Here is a 20,425-nt window from a genome sequence, read left to right as displayed (position 1 = left end):
TATCAATGCAGCTGATGTCGTTCTTATTCACATAGGTACATGCAGAAGTGGGTCACTGAATTATTTAAACAGCGGGGATGCGGAGAATACCTAATGTCTATGGACCCGTGTGAAACAAAAATGAAACACGGTGATGCTTACCTTTCCGAATGCCAAATATATTGTTGATTGCCTAAGCACTAAGCGGTGAAATGCCTGCGAGTAAAGCGTGACTTCGGGAACTCATATATTTTACACTGGCAGAAAAATTATTACAAGTAATTTATCCAAATTGACAGCTTTCAATGTGGTTCAAGGGTTGCGATGAATTGCCTGCATGCTCTTTGAATTGGGTCATGATGAATATCGGTGGGTAATTATAGGGTTTACATGCACGGCACGTGTTGACGAAACAATAAATTTCATTCCAGATGAAAATAAATAGATTTCAATTTAGATGTCGCTTTGAATAATTTCAAATTATCTTTGCATTTTGATTAAAAGACACTTCCAGAGTAAAGCGTAACAAACACCGAATTATATTTACTCTTACTGTCCCTCTAGTAAAATCGAAAGTTGTTTCCCTCCAATAAAAAAATGGAAGAGTCCTAACCCAGCATGGCTATGGGACGATTGGCCAATCGAATTGTCTCTTACATACGTGTTTGTTTTTGTGTGTCAGACAGCTTTGTTGATTGGAGTGCAATATTAACCCACATGGCCCAATATGTACAGCAACCATGAAGATAGCAACGACTTGTGACTTCCATCACCGGCTGATGTGACCCCAGCTGACAAGTTAAAAAATACCTAAGCGACCATCTGGCAAGAACCTGTATTTAGCGGGTAAGTTATACATCCACGGTTTTATCAGGTGTACTTTGGGACGGGATCTCATTATATATTTATATATGATACATGCACAAGACTAGAGTGTTAAACTATTATGAGACACAATAAATGTGTGTTATCAAGTTAATTATCACGCATAGCGTATCACTTCGTGTGAAATATCCAATTACCACGTATAGTGCATGTGTGGGTACAGTAACCACGAAGGCCACGTAATATATGTAGGTCAGATCACAAAGGGAAGAAGCCGTCGTGACAATGTACGAAACTTGAATCGCGCCCCAAAGCTTCGAGTTCAACAAAGTGTATTCAAAGGTTGAGGGGTTGAACATTTTACACAATGCAATGCTTGCATTTCAGACAGCTTTCTTGTCACAACTTGGTGCATCAAACACGCGGGTTTTGTTGTTGCCGAACATTGTCGAACGATTTCTAACGCAGAAACGCGTCTTATAGTAGCGTGAGCAACGTGTTTAACATATTTCCATTAATTAGATGTCTGGACGATCACGTCTTCGTGAAATATTCACCGAATGTATGTAAAGAATTCGTGTGAACTCCAGTCAGTTGCCATATCAACAAATAATAACTACAAATAAATGCTGTTTACTTATGTCATTGACGCTAATGGTGTTTGGTGGCATTTGTTTAATGTAATTATAACATTCACCAGTTTATTCAATTTGCTGATGCGAAAATAAATCAATATTGAAATTAGATAAATTATGTTATAAAATACATGAGAGGTGTATGGCCTTGGGTAAATATATGATGGTGATATATATTAAATATTCATATTTGTTTTTGCATGTCAAAGATCAACCAGTACTGGCATAAATGCAATAAATACCCACAAGTGTCAGATATCATATCAGCTTAGGTACCAAATATTTGTCATTGATACCACAGCCACAACTTTCTACATAAGACTTTTGCAGGATACATGTCATCTACAATTGAGATGTGACAATTCTGTATACTTAGTGTCAGACTCTTGTAATTCTAGAGGACTGGCTGTGGTTGTTTGGTATGTCCTGTACTGAGCACTGTGTAGTGGATAAGTTCACATATGTCACTTTGACGCAATCTTCAATTTATAAGCTTTGTACTCCAGTGAAAATACTTACAAAAAATCTGTTTAAATTATTCTTGTATGTTGTTAAAGTTGCTGCATGGTTTCTATGAAATTACAATTTGTGTTCTAAGCTTTCTTATATCTATTGGTTTGCATAGTAGGGAGTTTCTGTACTGTTGTTGATACTTATAATAAATGTCATTGGATTGTTTATAAATTATATCGTAATGCCAGGTTTGAGTTTAGTATAGTTGCAAGTAATGGCTAAGCATACATCAGTAAGTAGAATACTTTGCAGAAAAAATTACACCCTAAATAACCATCCTCCAAATACATATATACTCAGCATGTACCCCTTTAATCAACAACAACAACAACAACAACAACAACAACAACAACAACAGAAGTTTGTGTGGCGCTTTCTGAAGGATTAATCGATTATCCCAGTGTCAACTATTTTGTAACTGTAAGGTACATATATGTCGTGGTGGGCACCCTCACACATTGGTAGTCTCTTAACACATTTGTATACTGTATAGTTTTGTTTTGTTATTGGCCAACTTTTTCTATAACTCTACCAGACAAGAAAATGTTCATTCTATTTCAACCCAGGTATATTAAATTAGCAAAAGTGAACTTTGACAAAAAATAGGTATATATTGGAGATGTAATAAACCATATCAATAATTTTTTTTCTTCTAGTTCTTCAAAGTTATTGAACACTGAGTTTGAATGTGATAGCTATAGAGATGGAAATGCAGAAGTTAGTCATAAAACTGTGTATTGATATTTGGTATTTCAAGTCACCCTGCTATTGTTACAAAAGAGAAGTCACAATTATTTTGACAAATGATACCTGGTATTGGTACAAGCCCATCGGTGTAGGTTACTTTATCACCATAGAAACACTTCACAGTTAATATTTAGTGAAGTCAAAACTGAAGTTTTGTCCACATCTGTGGATTTGTTCACCAATCGGATGTTCTGGGTTGGTCACATGACTTGGTGTTTCAAAAATGTTGTATGTTGACAAGAGATACCTATGATAAGGCCAAATAAAACAAGTTGTTTGGTTCCAGTTACCCGACCCCACCTAGTTTTTCACGCCGACCCTAAACTTTTTTTTATGTATTCAAGAAAAATAATAATAAAATCGTGAAAATGTGAAGTCTTGCAAGAAACAGTGGGTGCGGAAACTGACATCAACTTAAAAACACAATCTAAAACTATTCTTCCAATCTGTAATGGCTGTACATCTGATAGGAAAAAATAAACAACACAGAGACCATTTGAAAAACAATGGAAAACACGCAAAAAATATAACGAAATAAAAAAAAATCTACTTACCCTAAATATTTTAAAATTGAATGTAATTGGAACGACACATTTTTTTTAAGCCTAATAGTAAGTGCATGACAGCAAGTAAATACAGTTATAGATTCAAGTCAAAAACCTTTGGTACACAAAAACATTTTAAAACATTTTTCAAAATATGTATGATAACTTTATTTTAGTGAGTGTTCTTCAACTCCTATTTTTATTTCAAATACAAAAGGATTGTAGACAAAAATAGACAAGGGTAGAGATTTTCACAGTGTCTTACACTTAGTCTGAGAAGGGTGGAGATTTTCACAGTGTCTTACAGTTAGTCTGAGAAGGGTGGAGATTTTCACAGTGTCTTACAGTTAGTCTGAGAAGGGTGGAGATTTTCACAGTGTCTTACACTTAGTCTGAGAAGGGTGGAGATTTTCACAGTGTCTTACAGTTAGTCTGAGAAGGGTGGAGATTTTCACAGTGTCTTACACTTAGTCTGAGAAGGGTGGAGATTTTCACAGTGTCTTACAGTTAGTCTGAGAAGGGTGGAGATTTTCACAGTGTCTTACACTTAGTCTGAGAAGGGTGGAGATTTTCACAGTGTCTTACAGTTAGTCTGAGAAGGGTGGAGATTTTCACAGTGTCTTACAGTTGTTGTCTGAGAAGGGTGGATATTTTCACAGTGTCTTACAGTTAGTCTGAGAAGGGTAGAGATTTTCACAGTGTCTTACAGTTAGTCTGAGAAGGGTAGAGATTTTCACAGTGTCTTACAGTTAGTGACTAGTCTGAGACAATATAGACATTATACAAGGTCCTTCTTAACTCAGTCAACCATTTAATGTATAAAACTCAATCAATGTAATCAATAGAAATTAAAAGCCAGGGTTTCAATCCCAGCTTTAGTCTAATCTTACATGTATCAGTGGAGCAATGACTCAATGACTCAATCAATCAATCAATCAATCAATCAATCAGTCAATCAATCAATCAATCAATCAATCAATCAATCAATCAATCAATCAATCAATCAGTCAATAAATCAATCAATCAATCAGTCAATCAATCAATCAATCAATCAATCAATCAATCAATCAATCAATCAATCAATCAATCAATCAATCAGTCAATCAATCAATCAATCAATCAATCAATCAATCAATAACAATCAAGAGAATTAGATTCCAAGTTATTGTAATGTCCAATAGCATAAAGTGGTTAATTAGCCATTCTAAAATGTTCTACTTAAAATAACCATGTGTCTGTTCAGAATAACGTGTTTCTGTGTTGTTTTGTTTCATCTACGGAATACCATAGTTTGTTATTCACTTACATTAAACCGCAAGGGTGAACAAATCCACTGATCCTGGGTCCGGGACTAGCAATTTTTTGGGGCGGACTACACACATTTTACCTTGTCTGGTCTGTTGGACCAGTACCTTACTGTTAATAACTATGTTAAAAAGTCGTCTGAATATACAGATTCATTGGTAAGATTTTAATGTTTCACATTTGTGGGACCTTGGACCACTAATTCTTTCAGCAGGACCACTGGATTTTTTAAGGCACTGGTCCGGTGACCACCATTTCACAAAATGATTTGTTCACAACTGAAACCTGTACCAGCTATAAGTGAGACATTGTTTTTCATCAAATAACCGAAGATATATTCACTAAAATTGGTCAAGTACTTCTTAAAAAATACATTGTATCTGTTAATTAGTGGTCAATATTATCTGTAGGTAGGTAGTGTAGTGGGAAGTTTAAATTTTGAGTGATAGATTGGTGGTTTTTGAATCTATCACCATGTTAAAACTGTACTAGTTATAACTGGAGTAAAGTTTTTCAATCAGACAAAACAATATATTCACTGAAAATTGGTAAAATACCAATAATTAGACATTGTACATGTTAATCCTATTATCCATAGGCAGTACAGAAACAGGTCGAAATCATGACTGATGCTGAGGGTGCCGACTTTAAGGTGCGGACCCAAAAATCAATTTGATTTTATTATTCGTATATATAGCTACAATAAATATGTTTACCAATAGGTGATGTGATACTGTTCACGATGTATGATATTACAACTTACAAGTAAGTTATTGTACCTAACAAAACATTTTCAATAGAACAATCAAGTCAGATAACTAAGTCTTTTGGCTATCAAAGTATCATCTAGATTCTATGGCCTTTCTAGTTTATCAATATCCTAATAATTTGTAAAATTAAAAATAAAGTTCAAATTTAGAAATAAACAAAAGAGACCCGCCTTTGTTTGTAGAGAAATAATGTAATATACAAAAATGTACAATGTGAACGCTCTTTCACTTAAAGTGGTTATATGGATGAGGATTGGGTATTTATTTAGGATTTTTATTTCATAAAACATTTTTATCATGGCTTACTGCTTGAAAATTCAATGTGAAACAACATTGAGAAAGTCTGTGTTTGTAACTCAATACATTGCAAAAAGCTAAAGAATACATAAAAAGTTTGTTATTGTACAAATGTACGTACAGTAACAATGTTTTACACATTTATTAATCTTTTGCCATTTATTGCATATGTTGTTTCACATTAATTTTTCAAGGAGGAAGCCATGATAAAATAAAGTTTATAAATTAACAAATCAAGAATACATATCCAATCTATATGGCCAGTTTGTTTTATCATAGATGGCAATTGACAAAAGCTAATTGGTGAAACTTGTAATTAACACTTTCACCACCAATTCAAACTATTGTGGGAATTTGCAATTGCTAAACCAAAATCTCATGTAATATAACCCAGGCGAAAGTGTAATAATGCAACCTCTCTCCCCCCCCCCCCCCCCCCCCCCCCACTATCACACCACCACCATCACACCATTTTATGTTCAAAGTTTGTATGGTACACATGGTACCATTGATAGATTGACAACAATGTGATTCAGTCTTAGTTGTAGGAATTCATTAAATGTGTTATCTTATCAATGGAATAATATTAGCTGGATTAGATAGGAGTGATACTTTGGTTCTGTACTAAATACATTGTAGCTATTTTCTATAGCTCTGCATGCCAGACAACTGTTTTTCAATTTTATCCAGAACTGGACCTTCAAATTAGCATAATCTGTATCTCAGTGTTTTTTGGTAATTGTTATGCAATTTTAGTAGACTGTCGACAGTCGCTTGTGCCTTTTTTGCTACATTTTATCTAAAAGTAAAGTCGTCGCCTCGCTCTTATCCGGAGTATTACTGTAAATGCATACTGATGAGCGAGTGCTGGAGGCGTTAGTTTAGTGCTACAGAACGAGGCGACGACTTTGTTCTAGATGAAACATGCATGTAGCAAAAAAGACAAGAATGACTGCCGACAGTCTATAATTTTAGTTACAAGACAATGAATAGCCTGCCATAATCTCTTGTCAGTGTCACAACTGTGGTAGTCTAGTTCCTATACAGTATCGTTACAATTTACACAATTTACCATGTTGGTATCCGGACCACAACTGTGGTAGTCTAGTTCCTATACAGTATCGTTACAATTTACACAATTTACCATGTTGGTATCCAGACCACAACTGTGAATCCTTGTGACTATAAACACATGTTGAGTATTTGAATAGCCCAGAGACTTAATTGAGTTGAACATGTTTTCAAATACTCCAGTATTATGAACTTATTTTAGTTTTTCACCCTTAAAATCAATTTCAAATGTTGTGGTGACATCTGTATGTTATATAGTAGTTTACTATGAACTTTGTACATAATACAATCACCTCATAACGACAATTATCTCAAGGTCCAAACTCAGTACAATGTTTTTAGGGGTGATCCCACAACTATGTCGCACAAGCTCAACAAATGATCACTGTTTGTTAAGGTCAAAACCCTCTCCTCCTAATGAATATTCACAAGTGATCAAACGTTTATACATGTCTATGAATTGTATTATGATGTTAACTGTATGTGAATGATGAGAACTGTAGCAGCTACACCATTACTATTGATGTAATGTAAAAACATGATTGTAAACACATTAAAATACTACCAGAAACCCAGCACCATATATCTCACATTCGAAGTAAATTTCTATCAACTTATCAACATCTCATTAGTAAATTTAAAAGCTGTTATCATTGAAGGAATGAAAGTTTTCCATCGAAATGTGGATAGAAGTGTGAAAATGAAGTTCAGCAATCTCATTGACACCAGACCCCTCCCTTTAAATGAATGCAGTTCGCTTATTGAGCTTGTGTGACATTGTGCGATAGTCCCTTACGTCTGTGAAGTTTTAAAATCCTAAAACAGAGATTCAAAAATCTATATAACTTACATTGGTTCTCAAATGAGGTGTAGTAGGTCTGGTTGGAATCCGTAAAAGTGCCTTGGAGTAAAATACATGTAGACTAGAGTTTACCTATGACACTTGTAATCACATGACTGTCCTTCACAAGAAACTGTTGATGAATGATTAGACCCCTAGAGTCATCATTCCAAACAATAGAATTTCCCTGGTAACCATGACAACATCATTGCCATCAGAACTTTAATTAAACGTTAACATAAAACTATTACACATTTTGTGGACCATAAGCTAGTAAATTTGCAACATTACAACATTTTTAAAACAACAGTACCGTTTAAAATATTTTACAAATCACTGACAGACGCTCAATATAATTTTAGTGACACACCAAAGGTTTATATCCTATATTTAATACTACATATATGTGATGACTTGTAAGAAAATCCATTTTTTTAAAATTTAATCTAGAACATAAAATTTTGCCTCGTATTAGAGGGGCACACTGTTTTTTGTAACTTTTTAGACAAGATCCAAAGTTTACTGATTACAGGTAATCATTTTGTGACAGTCATTTCAGGAATAGCCCATTTTAATAAATTCAGAATTTTTGATGTTTGTTCAATGGATTTGAATTAAACCCACAATTGAAAGTAATCCTGTAAACGCTTACTGAAAGTTAGTGATTATGTACTGATTCTAAATGTTTTACTTATTTGGTATGACTTACCTGTGAGATTGACTGTGTGCTTGCAGTGCAGTGTCAAACCGTCTACAGCTATACGTGTAGAGTTGAAGTACAATATATGTCCTATATTGGAACAACAGCCGTGAGACCTTTCTATTTGTAGATAAAGTTGACCTTTGTCCTTGCACAATGAATACCACACAATGGCATCATGCTGCCAAGAGCTGGGCTGACAGAGGAGGGGGGATGCCTGTCGTGTGATTCATTCCGCTGTCACAACAATGCAGCTCATTCCGGCTGAAGATTATTCAGACAATAGCTGCCTATAATATTAAAGAACTTGTCTGAAAATCATTCAATATTGAATGATAAATTTCAAGAACACAAATGAAAAATTGAGACTTCTTATTTTCAGATAAAAAGAACAGTTACCTCAAAAATGTTTTTCTAGTAGGAAACTATTATAAAATTGTTTTAAGAATTAAAAATCAAAAATGAATACCCCAATCCTCATCCATATGGCCACTATAAAATTTATAGTTTTTTCCACATTTTGAAGTGAATAATTTGCTGTTATGCATAGAATTATACAGACAGGCTTATAAACTTTCAAAGGATGAAACATGAAAAATTTGCCCCTCTTAATGCCTCCCCCCCCCCCCCTCCTTCTTCCTCATAAATTGATTACCATCAATCATGTTTAGCAGTGTAACACCTTGGTTTATTGTATTTCAGACATCAATTGATGTATGTATTGATTACTGTATATACACTCACTAAGAATGAATGGTGCATTTATAGCTATTTATAGATTTAGACTTCACAGCTGGTATTTCTATTGTTTGATCTGTGAAGTAAAGATGTGATATTTCATAAACCCCCACCCAGGGTTGAGGGTCTGGGATATCATGATGAGATGTACATTTACTACAGAAAGTTATGACATAAATGTATGTTATCATAACATAGAATTACTAGGGTCTTAAAATTCCATATTTTGAGTTTGAACTTCTTTAAACTCGGCCAGTGCCACTTCAATATCCCAGGTTTCAATCTCCCTCTCTGATACCAGAGTTCAAACACCATAATTTAATGTCCCAGGTTTCAATCTCCCTCTCTGATACCAGAGTTCAGTCACCATAATTTAATGTCCCAGGTTTCAATCTCCCCCTCTGATACCAGAGTTCAAACACCATAATTTAATGTACCAGGTTTCAATTCCCCTCTCTGATAGCAGAGTTCAAACACCATAATTTAATGTCCCAGGTTTCAATCTCCCCTCTCTGATACCAGAGTTCAATCACCATAATTTAATGTCCCAGGTTTCAATCTCCCCTCTCTGATACCAGAGTTCAAACACCATAATTTAATGTCCCAGGTTTCAATCTCCCCCTCTGATACCAGAGTTCAAACACCATAATTTAATGTCCCAGGTTTCAATCTCCCCCTCTGATACCAGAGTTCAAACACCATTTAATGCAAGGAAACTGAAAATATAGTGTATCTTTCACATCCTATTGTAAAACCAGCATATGTCATAATAACCAAACTATAAATAACCAACACACTACATTAGTAGCTAAAGTATGAATCAACCAATCACTGGTGAGTTATAAAAAGTATGCAAATTACTTCTATGCATAATTACTGGTAGCTAGACAGGATCTGTTTCCTCAAAGGTTTGTATTATATTATATCTACATATATGTAATTACATATCAATAAATACGCAATTTGTAATTGTATTAATTTATGATATAATTTTAATGCATATTATGTAAATATACAAATATGATTGATATGTCAAATTAATAATTATTGAAATAAACGATGTGCCAAATTATTTGCATACTATTATTACCTGCATCCTAATAACATTATGCTTGCCAGTGTTTGATGTCACTCAGACTGAGGCTAGTACATGTAGCTAGTTAGCCCAGAGGTTTGGCTATTTGACTTGCAAATGTTGTTCGATATTGTCAAGCCAGTATGTCAATCGAGTCCAATAGTCAAGTCTGTGGTTAACACTAGTAAAGTTATGCCAGAAAGATGTACACAATTGTCAAGCTAATTAAGTAAATATTTCTATTAACTGTCTGGATTTTAAACTAAACCAAAATATGAACGAAAACTTTGTAAATAGAATATTGGCCCGGGGTTGAAAGAACTGTTTCTTGTATAAAGAGAAGTGATACTGATTATGCATAATGTAGAGTCATAATGGGTGCATGGTTAGAGTAACCAGCTTGGAAGCTGCAGATTGTCAAGTCATAATGGGTGCATGAATCGTTGGAGTGACCGGCTTGGAAGCTGCAGATTGTCAAGTCATGATGCATGAATGGTTTAAGTGGTCGGCTTGGAAGCTGCAGATTGTCAAGTCATGATGGGTGGATGAATGGTTGGAGTGGCCGGCTTGGAAGCTGCAGGTTGCAGGTTTGAGCCTTGTCACTGCCATTTGTTTGTGATTGGCTTTAGTCTTTAGCAAGACATGAACTAGTATGATTGTGTCCCAGTCAACCCAACTGTATAATTGGGAACCTGGTAGGATAGAAGTTTCTATGTGAATGATTTAATCCTATGTGTACCCCAGTCAACTCAACTGTATAATTGGGAACCTGGTAGGATAGCAGTTTCTATGTGAATGATTTAATCCTATGTGTTTGCAGTGACTGCAATGGATTGTATGGTTAGCAAAGGGCTGTTGTGCCATTGTAGGTCTATGCTAGGGGTAGTCTGTACGGTGCGCCATTATGGGGCGCCCTCACATATCAGTCAGTCCTTCCCAGGCTGATGAGGGCAGAATGACAACGTATCGTACAATCTATGCTAGGGGTAGTAATTGTAAAGTACTTTAAGCACATTGTTGGAAAGAACTATAATAAAATATAAAAGTAGTGTTGTCATGGTAACATCTGTAAAAAAGATAATATAACAATTATATAAAAAATACCAATTCCACAAAAGTGTTTACGATAAAAAACAAAGAAAAGAAATTGATAAAAACTAGAGAAATGACATATAATTATTCAATATAGACAGAACTTTATTATAAATTATGTAAAATAAAAGTTATACTGGGACAAGTGGGAGCTACCATTTCAACAAAAAAAGGGAACGAAAACATTTGACAAAGGAAAACAGTAACAGTAGTAGTACATTTAGTAGAATTTAGTAAAAATAGCTATCATTGGTTGTGATGAGGTACATGTATGTAGTGTGGGTGGTTGGAGGATGTAGGATGGGTGAGTGGGTGAGGGAGGGGGGTATACATGTAGACATTACCATGCTAATAAATCTATTGATCACATCACAGAGTGATTATAATAATAATTTATCGCATCCCTAGAAAGTAGAGAACAGTTCTATTAGTTCATAACTTCAATAAATAGTTATGTTAAATAAAAGATAATTTGTTGAATGAGAAATGAAACTGAATTCTTTCAACTTTTAAATCCTACAAGTAAATAAAACGTAGACAAACATTGCAGTATAGCTCAGCTGTTAGGTCATCTCCTTAGTTATGTACACATCTATAACAAAAGACTGTAGCATCTAATTACAAATGCACATAGACTCTAGGCCTACATTGATTTTGTGTTGCATAGCAACCATTTGTCTGTCTGCCATGTTTGTTACCTTTGACCTTTGACATTGCATTGGTATGCAGTTAGATAGGCAGTAGTAAAGTGGGATCAGCTGATTAATGATTGGGTGTTATAATCTTGTCTTTGTTATCTGGAATTATTGACATTTTAAAGCTCACTAATAACTTGAAAGCAGCTTAATTTGAGGAAGTACCTCAGACTACTGATTTTGTGTTATTTAGAAGTACTGGTACCATATATATATATATACACACATCTCTACACAAGGTCCCAACAGCTGCCTTCCCAACTATCAAGTTCTCAACAACTGCCTTCCCAACTATCAAGGTAGGAGATTGTATTGGATTCTGTAAACCTGGAAGTTTTCCCTAAAGACTTAATTTTGCTGGACAACAAAAATGCAAAAATAAGTTGTGGCTAAACTGCCTTCTTGTACCTGGACGTACTATGTACCAGTCTGGTAATTAGTAACAATAATTAGTCTTTGAGAACTAGATAAAGGTTGTAAAAGATGCATCATTTTCTAGTTATGCGAAAATATCTAGGTTTACAACTGTAAGTAAATCTCTATATGGAATGGAATGTCCTTCCCTTATACAGAGATCCAATCAGCTAGCTGGCTTGACATTGTGGAGCCAATAATATCCCAGTCTATGTGCATGCTCAGTGAACTAACATGGCAGGTTGTAACGGGAACTGATCTATACAGTCAACTAATTTGACTGACTTCCTTCATCCATGCATCGCATTCATTGTAATTCACAGATTTGATAGTACAGAACTCAAAGGCTAAAAATCAGAAACATATTCAGATCTTTCCTTTTCAATGAATGAATGAATGATATATGTCAGTGAGTGATATGATCAGTCTTTTAGCATACATTTTTTGTAGATGCCAAACATAGTTTCATATTAATAGCATTGAATCCATGCTGTGTTCATCTACTGTGTTCTTATGAAATGTCTGGTGATTCCACTTGGAATTGGTCTAATCTGTTTCACGTTATTTTTTCAAGTAGAAAAACATAGTAAAGTTGTTTAATTTTATAAATTACATATCCAAAAGAAATATATCCATCCAGTTTAATTTCACAAACTCCAAAGGTTTTGTACAGGCTGTATGAATACAAAGAGGTAAATAAAGGCAATGGGTTTAGAAACAAAACCAGAAATGGTACTTTGTGAAACTTATATTTAATATACATTTAGGTTTTTTTATATTATTTTTGTTAAAGATTATAGAAATCAATAATTATTGGTCTGGTATTTGTGTTTAATATCCAGATACAATGTAGCAAGGTAGATATAATGTAGCAAGGTAGATATAATGTAGCAATATAGATACAATGTAGCAAGGTAGATATAATGTAGCAAGGTAGCGATACAATGTAGCAAAGTGCAGAACTCATCAAATTTACAAAATATGAAATATAGTCATAGTTATGATATCAGAACTCAGCTGTGTAAAATACACCAGATATACTAGTACTATAGATATTACAGTTACTTCCTGATTTACAAGACTCTCTCTAAATGTGACTCTGTCCATTCTTTATTTCCAGTTTTTAAACCCTTTATAACAAAGTAAGGACATCTAGTCAAATCTGCATAGATTTTCTATACATTGCACAATAATCTTAGTTGGTAACCTCAATAAAAGACCTTGGGGATCTCATGTAGTCTCTAACTGCTAGTGAGTCTCTCAAGCAAGTCTGCTTATTTTGGATTGAAGGGCCCAGACAGATGTGCTGTAATGAGGTGTTGTAATGACCTTTTAGCTTTATATAACACCCAATGGGCCCAGACAGAGGTGTTATAAATTATAATGGCCTTTATATGTAATAGCTATAGTTATACAAGAACCTCTTGACGTACTAAGGTCTTACTACACTGTACTAGCTCAGACCACTAATTTGTTAGGAGATGTCCGTTAGTGGTCTGAGCTACAAGGCTGGTTCTCAGCCAGAGTAGGTGTTAAAAAACCAGCAATCCAGAATTAAAGAAATGTTGGTCCTTGATAAAAGAATCATAATAACTGCACAGCTGATAAGACAACATTATTCGATGTCAGAACCTGGGATTGAAACTCCACCATTTACAACAACATTATTAATTCTGCATATTTTTATTGTAAAAGTTTTAAAGAACGTGATGATAAATGTTCTATCAGAAACATTTTTTAACAAGTATATTTCCTGGAATCTATGAATCTATCATGACTATATTTTAACTGCAGGTACATAGATTGTCGTCATTGTAAGTGCTAGAATAGAATAGACTATATACAGGCTAACTGTACACAGGTTGTCATAGACTTCAAGCTAACACATGTATGTACATACAACATGTGGTAATGTGATTGTTTTCAATACTATACTGGTTGAATAAAAAGCTATTCTTGACACTTCTTTTGTTCAATATTGGAAGACTATAAAGCCTTGGATAATTTTGATGGCAATTAGTACAATGTAATACCAGCATTATGTTGATATGGGTATGTAGACAATAGACCATAAGGTGACACTAAAGCTAACCTGGTCAAAGTATAGCTGGGAATTATAGCAGTACTCTTTTAATAGAACAGTAGACAACAGATCAGAAGGGGTAATCCAACCAGCTGTATTTTGATAGTACTGTATAGAGAGAAAGGACCAGAAGGCATAGTATAGTAGACACAATCTCTATACCAACAAAACAGTATGGAAATAGAGGGATGAAGGTGACATTAAAAGTATTGATTTAGATTTTGTGATAAAACTAGTTTCACTTTAGATATGTGTATGAAAGAAATACTTTGTAGAACAGCAAAATTAATAAAGTAGACAACATATTAAATATTTACATGTTTGGTTATAACCTCTTGATACCCAAAGTATTCAATTACATGATGTGTTTTGGGTAATAGTAAATATAATATGTGCACAACATGTAATGAATGAATGTACTCTGTGTGTGTGTGTGTGTGTGTGTGTGTGTGTGTGTGTGTGTGTGTCTGTCTGTGTGTGTGTGTGTGTCTGTGTGTGTGTGTCTGTCTGTGTGTCTGTGTGTCTGTGTGTATCTGTCTGTCTGTGTCTGTCTGCATGTTTGCATGTGTTTGTGTGTGTGAATGAGCTAGTGAATGAATGAAAGAATGATGATTCAATGAATGTAGCGTGTATGAACGAATGTTTTAAATGAATGAACATGTGTATGAATGAATGAATGATTGCGACCACTTCTCCATGTGGGGTACCAGCAAGGCTATTGTATCTATACAGTGTATATACATATTCATTCAATGCATAATAGTGTACATATACATATGTAATGATAATGAAACAAAGACATGTGTAGACACATGTGTACATTCCAGTGTGTACATGTAGGTAGTGCATTTCATATGTCTAATACCCTTTATTTTATTTTACTAAATGTAATATTTTCTCACTTTCCAACACAATACACAGTATCATCTCATCATAGTTTTTGACACGAGGATCGATGCTAAAAGTTGCTGAACTCTACTGGTGAACTCTACTGGTGAACTCTACTGGTGAAATCATACAAATTGAAAGAATTCGTTAAATTAACAATTTTTATGTTCTTTCATATTTTCCAGATTCACAAGGTTGTTAGGAATTTGGTTACCATGGATATCTTAAGAGACAAACTCCATCATGTGAAGGAGGCATATGACTATAGCATGACATTTAGAGGTAAGTTAAAGTGACCATATGGTAATGCAGGAGTCAATGTTAACCCCCACCCTCCCTACCTCAGGGCATAGTGGGGATTTGGAAATTAGTCTTATAAAATTATGACTGACACACAACCACTCTTTTACGTCCGTGAAAATGACTAGGGAGGTCAATATGAGGCAATTGCCCCACCCCCTCAGGCATTGTTTCATGGCAAACACGGTCTAATCCCCCACATTTGTCCCATATCGCCCGAGGTGGGGTCCCTCGGGCATTACATTGACTCGTGCATTAGGATTTGATATAGATTTTGGATTTTGGATCTAAACAATTATGGCTTCCTCCTTGAAAAATCAATATGAAACAACATATGCCGAGTCCTTGTTTGTAATTCAATAAATGACAAAAGATTACTAAACGTGTGAAATCTGTACGTACAATAACAAACATTTTACACTTTTTTTTTTAGCTTTTTGCAATGTATTAAGTTACAAACACTTTTAGTATTTATCTTACTTGTAGAGACATAAGCTTTGTTTTTTTTCTTTCCTTCTTTTTCAGACAAAAGAGTTGATGATTGGTTTTTGATGTCATCACCATTACCAACTCTAGCAATTATTGTATTATATTTGTTGATAGTATGGCTAGGTCCAAAATATATGGAAAACCGAGAACCTATGAAATTAAAATATCCTATGATTATTTATAATTTCTTTATTATGGGTCTCTCATTACATATATGGACACAGGTAAGTTATGTTGTATATTTAGAAATTATTCCCCAATATCTGTCTTTGTTCAGCCAAGGAAAATATAAATGACCTAAGTGATGTTGCCATTAATAGAAAGGGGATGGATGTCACATGACCATACCCCCATGGATGTCACATGACCATACCCCCTTGGATGTCACATGACCATACCCCCATGGATGTCACATGACCATACCTCCTTGGATGTCACATGACCATACCTCCTTGGATGTCACATGACCATACCCTGGATGGATGTAACATGACCATACCCTGGATGGATGTCACATGACCATACCCCCATGGATGTCACATGACCATACCCCCTTGGATGTCACATGACCATACCCCCATGGATGTCACATGACCATACCTCCTTGGATGTCACATGACCATACCTCCTTGGATGTCACATGACCATACCCTGGATGGATGTAACATGACCATACCCTGGATGGATGTAACATAACCATACCCCCCATGGATGTCACATGACCATACCCCCTTGGATGTCACATGACCATACCCCCTTGGATGTCACATGACCATACCTCCTTGGATGTCACATGATCATACCCTGGATGGATGTAACATGACCATACCCCCTTGGATGTCACATGACCATACCCTGGATTTACGAGAAAAAATTATTCCTCTCTGATTGATGGTGTTTAGTCTCACTTCTATAAAATCACTCATAATTAATAAGACCAACATGCTTTTCCATCAGTTCATATTGACAATGTTATTTCAAATTAAATAAAAACAAAACAAGACTAAATCTAACAACATAGGCAATGCCGTCTCACTCAGTGCATCTTGGAACTGTAAAATCTACTATAGCAAGTATAATGAAGGATACTTTGAAGCAGAGATTATCTTGAGCTAAAACTCTTTGGTGGTGTTATAGTAAATTATTCATAAAGACATACCCAAGTAGTCTGTAGTCTCTGGATAATAGTTTCAGTTTCTATAAATACCTCGTAAATATATTAACCATGTGACATGTGTGCCAACTTTAGTAAACACAGATAAATTGTACAGCTCAATTTCAACACAGAAATTAAAGCCTCTGTCAGTCAGTCAGTTCCATGTAATGAACTGAAAGAAAATACAGGATATATTCCTGATAGCGATTTATTTTTCCTGTGACATATTTCCTCATTTGATTTCTGTGTTGAATTTGCGCCTTACAGTTAATTTCCTATGTATCAGGGTCATAGACTAGACTAGTTCTGCTTGAACTATTTCTATGGCCCTCACCAGGTACATTTTTTCTTTTCTTTTCTTCTCGGTTGTGTATCATTTTCCCTTTGTGTCTGGTGAAAATAAATAATATGAAAAATGAATAATATGAGATAATATATCCAATAAATATTATACAATTAAATTCAGCCGAGGAAAATACAGCTGACATAAGGGGCAGGGGGTGTCACTCTTAGTTGGAAATGAGCAGTGAAACCTTGATGACATTTACATCTCAACCAGACTGAACAGGAGATGTTTATCATAGTGACACATATTATACATTTATAAATTGACAATAGAAAGAACAGAAACTTAATACATCACCCTACCCATCAGGCTTATTTGTCACTTTGAAATTAAATAACTAATCTAAAGAAACACAAAAATGGAAAGAGCAGAATCATAACAAGTAAAGAAAAGTAACAATACTACAATGATATACACATATGACGTAATGTGTGAACCTCATCTGGAATTTATAACACGGAAACTCATATTGAATGGAAGTGTACTGTTGAGTAAATTATTTACATATGTTATAAAAGGATTTCAATGATTGGATAAATTTACTACAATAAGTCGACATTGTAGAGTAAGAACAAATCAGAATAGGTCTTACAAAAATTGACCTATGAGGTAAATAGTGGCAATTTGCAAGGAAGTTACTTGGCCAAACAGTCAGCCGCCTGGCACTAAAAATATAATCTTAAATTGTGTATTTTGCTCACTTAATAATTCCCATCTTGTTTCTTATTTTTCAGTGTATATACCACATGTATATGGCAAGTTATGACTTCACCTGTACTCCAGTCCGTTATACTAATGACATACATGAAATAAGTGTAAGTATTACTAAATAGAATGACATCTAATACAATAATTCTGTATCATACATTCTGGTTATCGTCTGGAACATTGTGTTATTGTATATTAAGGGTTGTCGGTGGCTGAGTGGTTAAACCACTTGCCTCTTACCCGGGGAAAACCTGTGTTGTTCGGTAGAGTCAAACTGAACGACACTCTTCTTACTTACAGCGTGGTAAATTTAATCGAACCCTGAATGGGGTTCGAACCCCGGCCGCAGTGGTAAGAGGCAAGTGGTTTAACCATTCAGCAACCGACAACCCCAACCAACTGAGTACTGTGGTCATATGTCTCTGACTTGTTTTATTTTTTTACTTACTACAACAGATAGCTGCAGCTCTATGGTGGTATTACTTCTCCAAATCTCTAGAGATGTTAGATACTGTCTTCTTTATTCTTCGTAAGAAGAACAACCAGTTGAGCTTCCTTCATGTGTACCACCATTCCACCATGTTTTTACTGTGGTGGATTGGGGTCAGATGGGTTGCAGGTGGACAGTGTAAGTATTTTAGTTGGGATTACTGTGGTGGATTTGAATCAAAGGGGCCATTTGGGCAATTACTAGTATTTTAGTTTAAAGATTTCCCGTGAAGTCTTGATCAAATGGGTTGAATTAGCAGTCACTCATTTTACTGCTTCTTACAGTTCACATGCAAATTTGTGTAAAAGAGTGGTATAGTGCAAACATATATGTTGATATTTAGTGAGTTTTATTCAAGTTTCTTGGTGATTCCCCCATGGGATACACAGACAGAAGAACAGCGCCCTCACAGTCGATTGTGGAAAACGCCTATTGTTGACATTTAGGGAATTTTTTCATGTTTTCTTGTACACAGATGATAGTGGAAATGCCCATTGTTGACATTTAATGAATTTTGTTCCTCTTTTCTTGGTTGCAGCTACTGTTGGTGCCTCTATTAACTGTTTTGTACATATCATCATGTATTTCTACTATGGGATGTCTGCCTTTGGACCTCGGTTCCAGAAACTTCTATGGTGGAAAAAATATCTGACAATTTTACAACTAGTAAGTAGATGCACTATGATTTATAGACTTTAAACAAGAACACCAGGAAAAGATTTCATTTGATGATAAATTTTAAATGGTAGGTTTTTGTCATATCACCTATTGAATAAATAGTGAAAGGATTTTGACTACATTATGGTTAGTATCTCCCCTTGAAGTCTAAGCTTTGATGTATATCTGTATATATAAGTACCCCCCCCCCCCCACCGACACCCCAAATCTGATTAAAATCTGATGTGATGAAAACGGCTAGATGTCTTTATTTATCTCTATTTCCATTGTTTTGTGTCATTTGTTTTGTTCTGGGTGATCGCCTCCTTTCCATGCAGAACAAAACAAATGATACAAAACAATGGAAATAGAGGTAAATGAAGGCATCTAGCCGCTTTCACCACATCAGATTTTAATCAGATTGCCCCGTCACCACCCCTAACCTGCACCCTCACCCTCACCCCCCACCCCCACCCCACTAGCAAACTACAATTGAAACAAACAAAAATAAATGATGACAGAAACAAATTTATCAACATAGTGAAACAGTCAAGTTAACTACAATCATAAATATTTTTGAGTTTTGAATATTTCTTTTTTTTCGCTTTTTTCAGGTTCAGTTTGTTATTGGCATAGCCCATGCTGTACAGTCTTTATACTTTGGGTGTGACTTCCCTGAATGGATGCACTATGCTTTGATAGGATATGCCACTAGTTTTATTGTACTCTTCACCAACTTCTACTTCCATGCATATATTATAAAGAAACGAGATCGCAGAGCCAGAGCCAAAGTACAACAGAATGGTAGCAGTAAATACAATGGAGAGGTTAGCCAAAATGGTGATGCTGTAGCCAATGGACATACTAGTTTGGAAAACAAGAAAGACCAATAAGAGACCAGTATCAAGTCAGATGACTATCATGTGACAATCATGTGATTTTATCCAGCTAACCTGGAAAGCAAAAAAGATTAATTGGATTAACCAGTATCAAGTCAGATGACTATCATGTGACAATCATGTGATGTTATCCAGCTAACCTGGAAAGCAAAAACGATTAATTGGAT

The 20,425-nt window shown here is 35.1% G+C and overlaps 1 protein-coding gene across 1 annotated transcript; it reads left to right on the top strand.

Annotated features, from left to right (window-relative positions):
* Positions 1-703: 703 nt before the first annotated feature.
* Positions 704-20,425, top strand: LOC144448445 (very long chain fatty acid elongase 4-like). The gene is made up of 7 exons (XM_078138696.1): positions 704-825; positions 15,399-15,495; positions 16,039-16,226; positions 18,239-18,319; positions 18,669-18,840; positions 19,241-19,368; positions 19,974-20,425. The coding sequence occupies exons 2-7, from the start codon at positions 15,429-15,431 to the stop codon at positions 20,250-20,252; spliced, it is 915 nt and encodes a 304-aa protein (XP_077994822.1). The 5' UTR covers positions 704-825; positions 15,399-15,428; the 3' UTR covers positions 20,253-20,425.

Source organism: Glandiceps talaboti, chromosome 17, assembly GCF_964340395.1.
Source record: "Glandiceps talaboti chromosome 17, keGlaTala1.1, whole genome shotgun sequence".
In the NCBI taxonomy this organism is placed as follows: Eukaryota; Metazoa; Hemichordata; class Enteropneusta; family Spengelidae; genus Glandiceps; species Glandiceps talaboti.
The sequence above is the reverse complement of the archived record's forward strand: the minus strand, read 5'-3'. Positions and strand labels throughout refer to the sequence as shown.

Coding starts and splice junctions, on each gene's coding strand:
- LOC144448445 (XM_078138696.1), top strand. CDS start 15,429: ATGGATATCTTAAGAGACAAACTCCATCATGTGAAGGAGGCATATGAC. Junction 18,320..18,668: donor ATGACATACATGAAATAAGT/GTAAGTATTACT, acceptor TTACTACAACAG/ATAGCTGCAGCTCTATGGTG. Junction 18,841..19,240: donor ATGGGTTGCAGGTGGACAGT/GTAAGTATTTTA, acceptor TCTTGGTTGCAG/CTACTGTTGGTGCCTCTATT.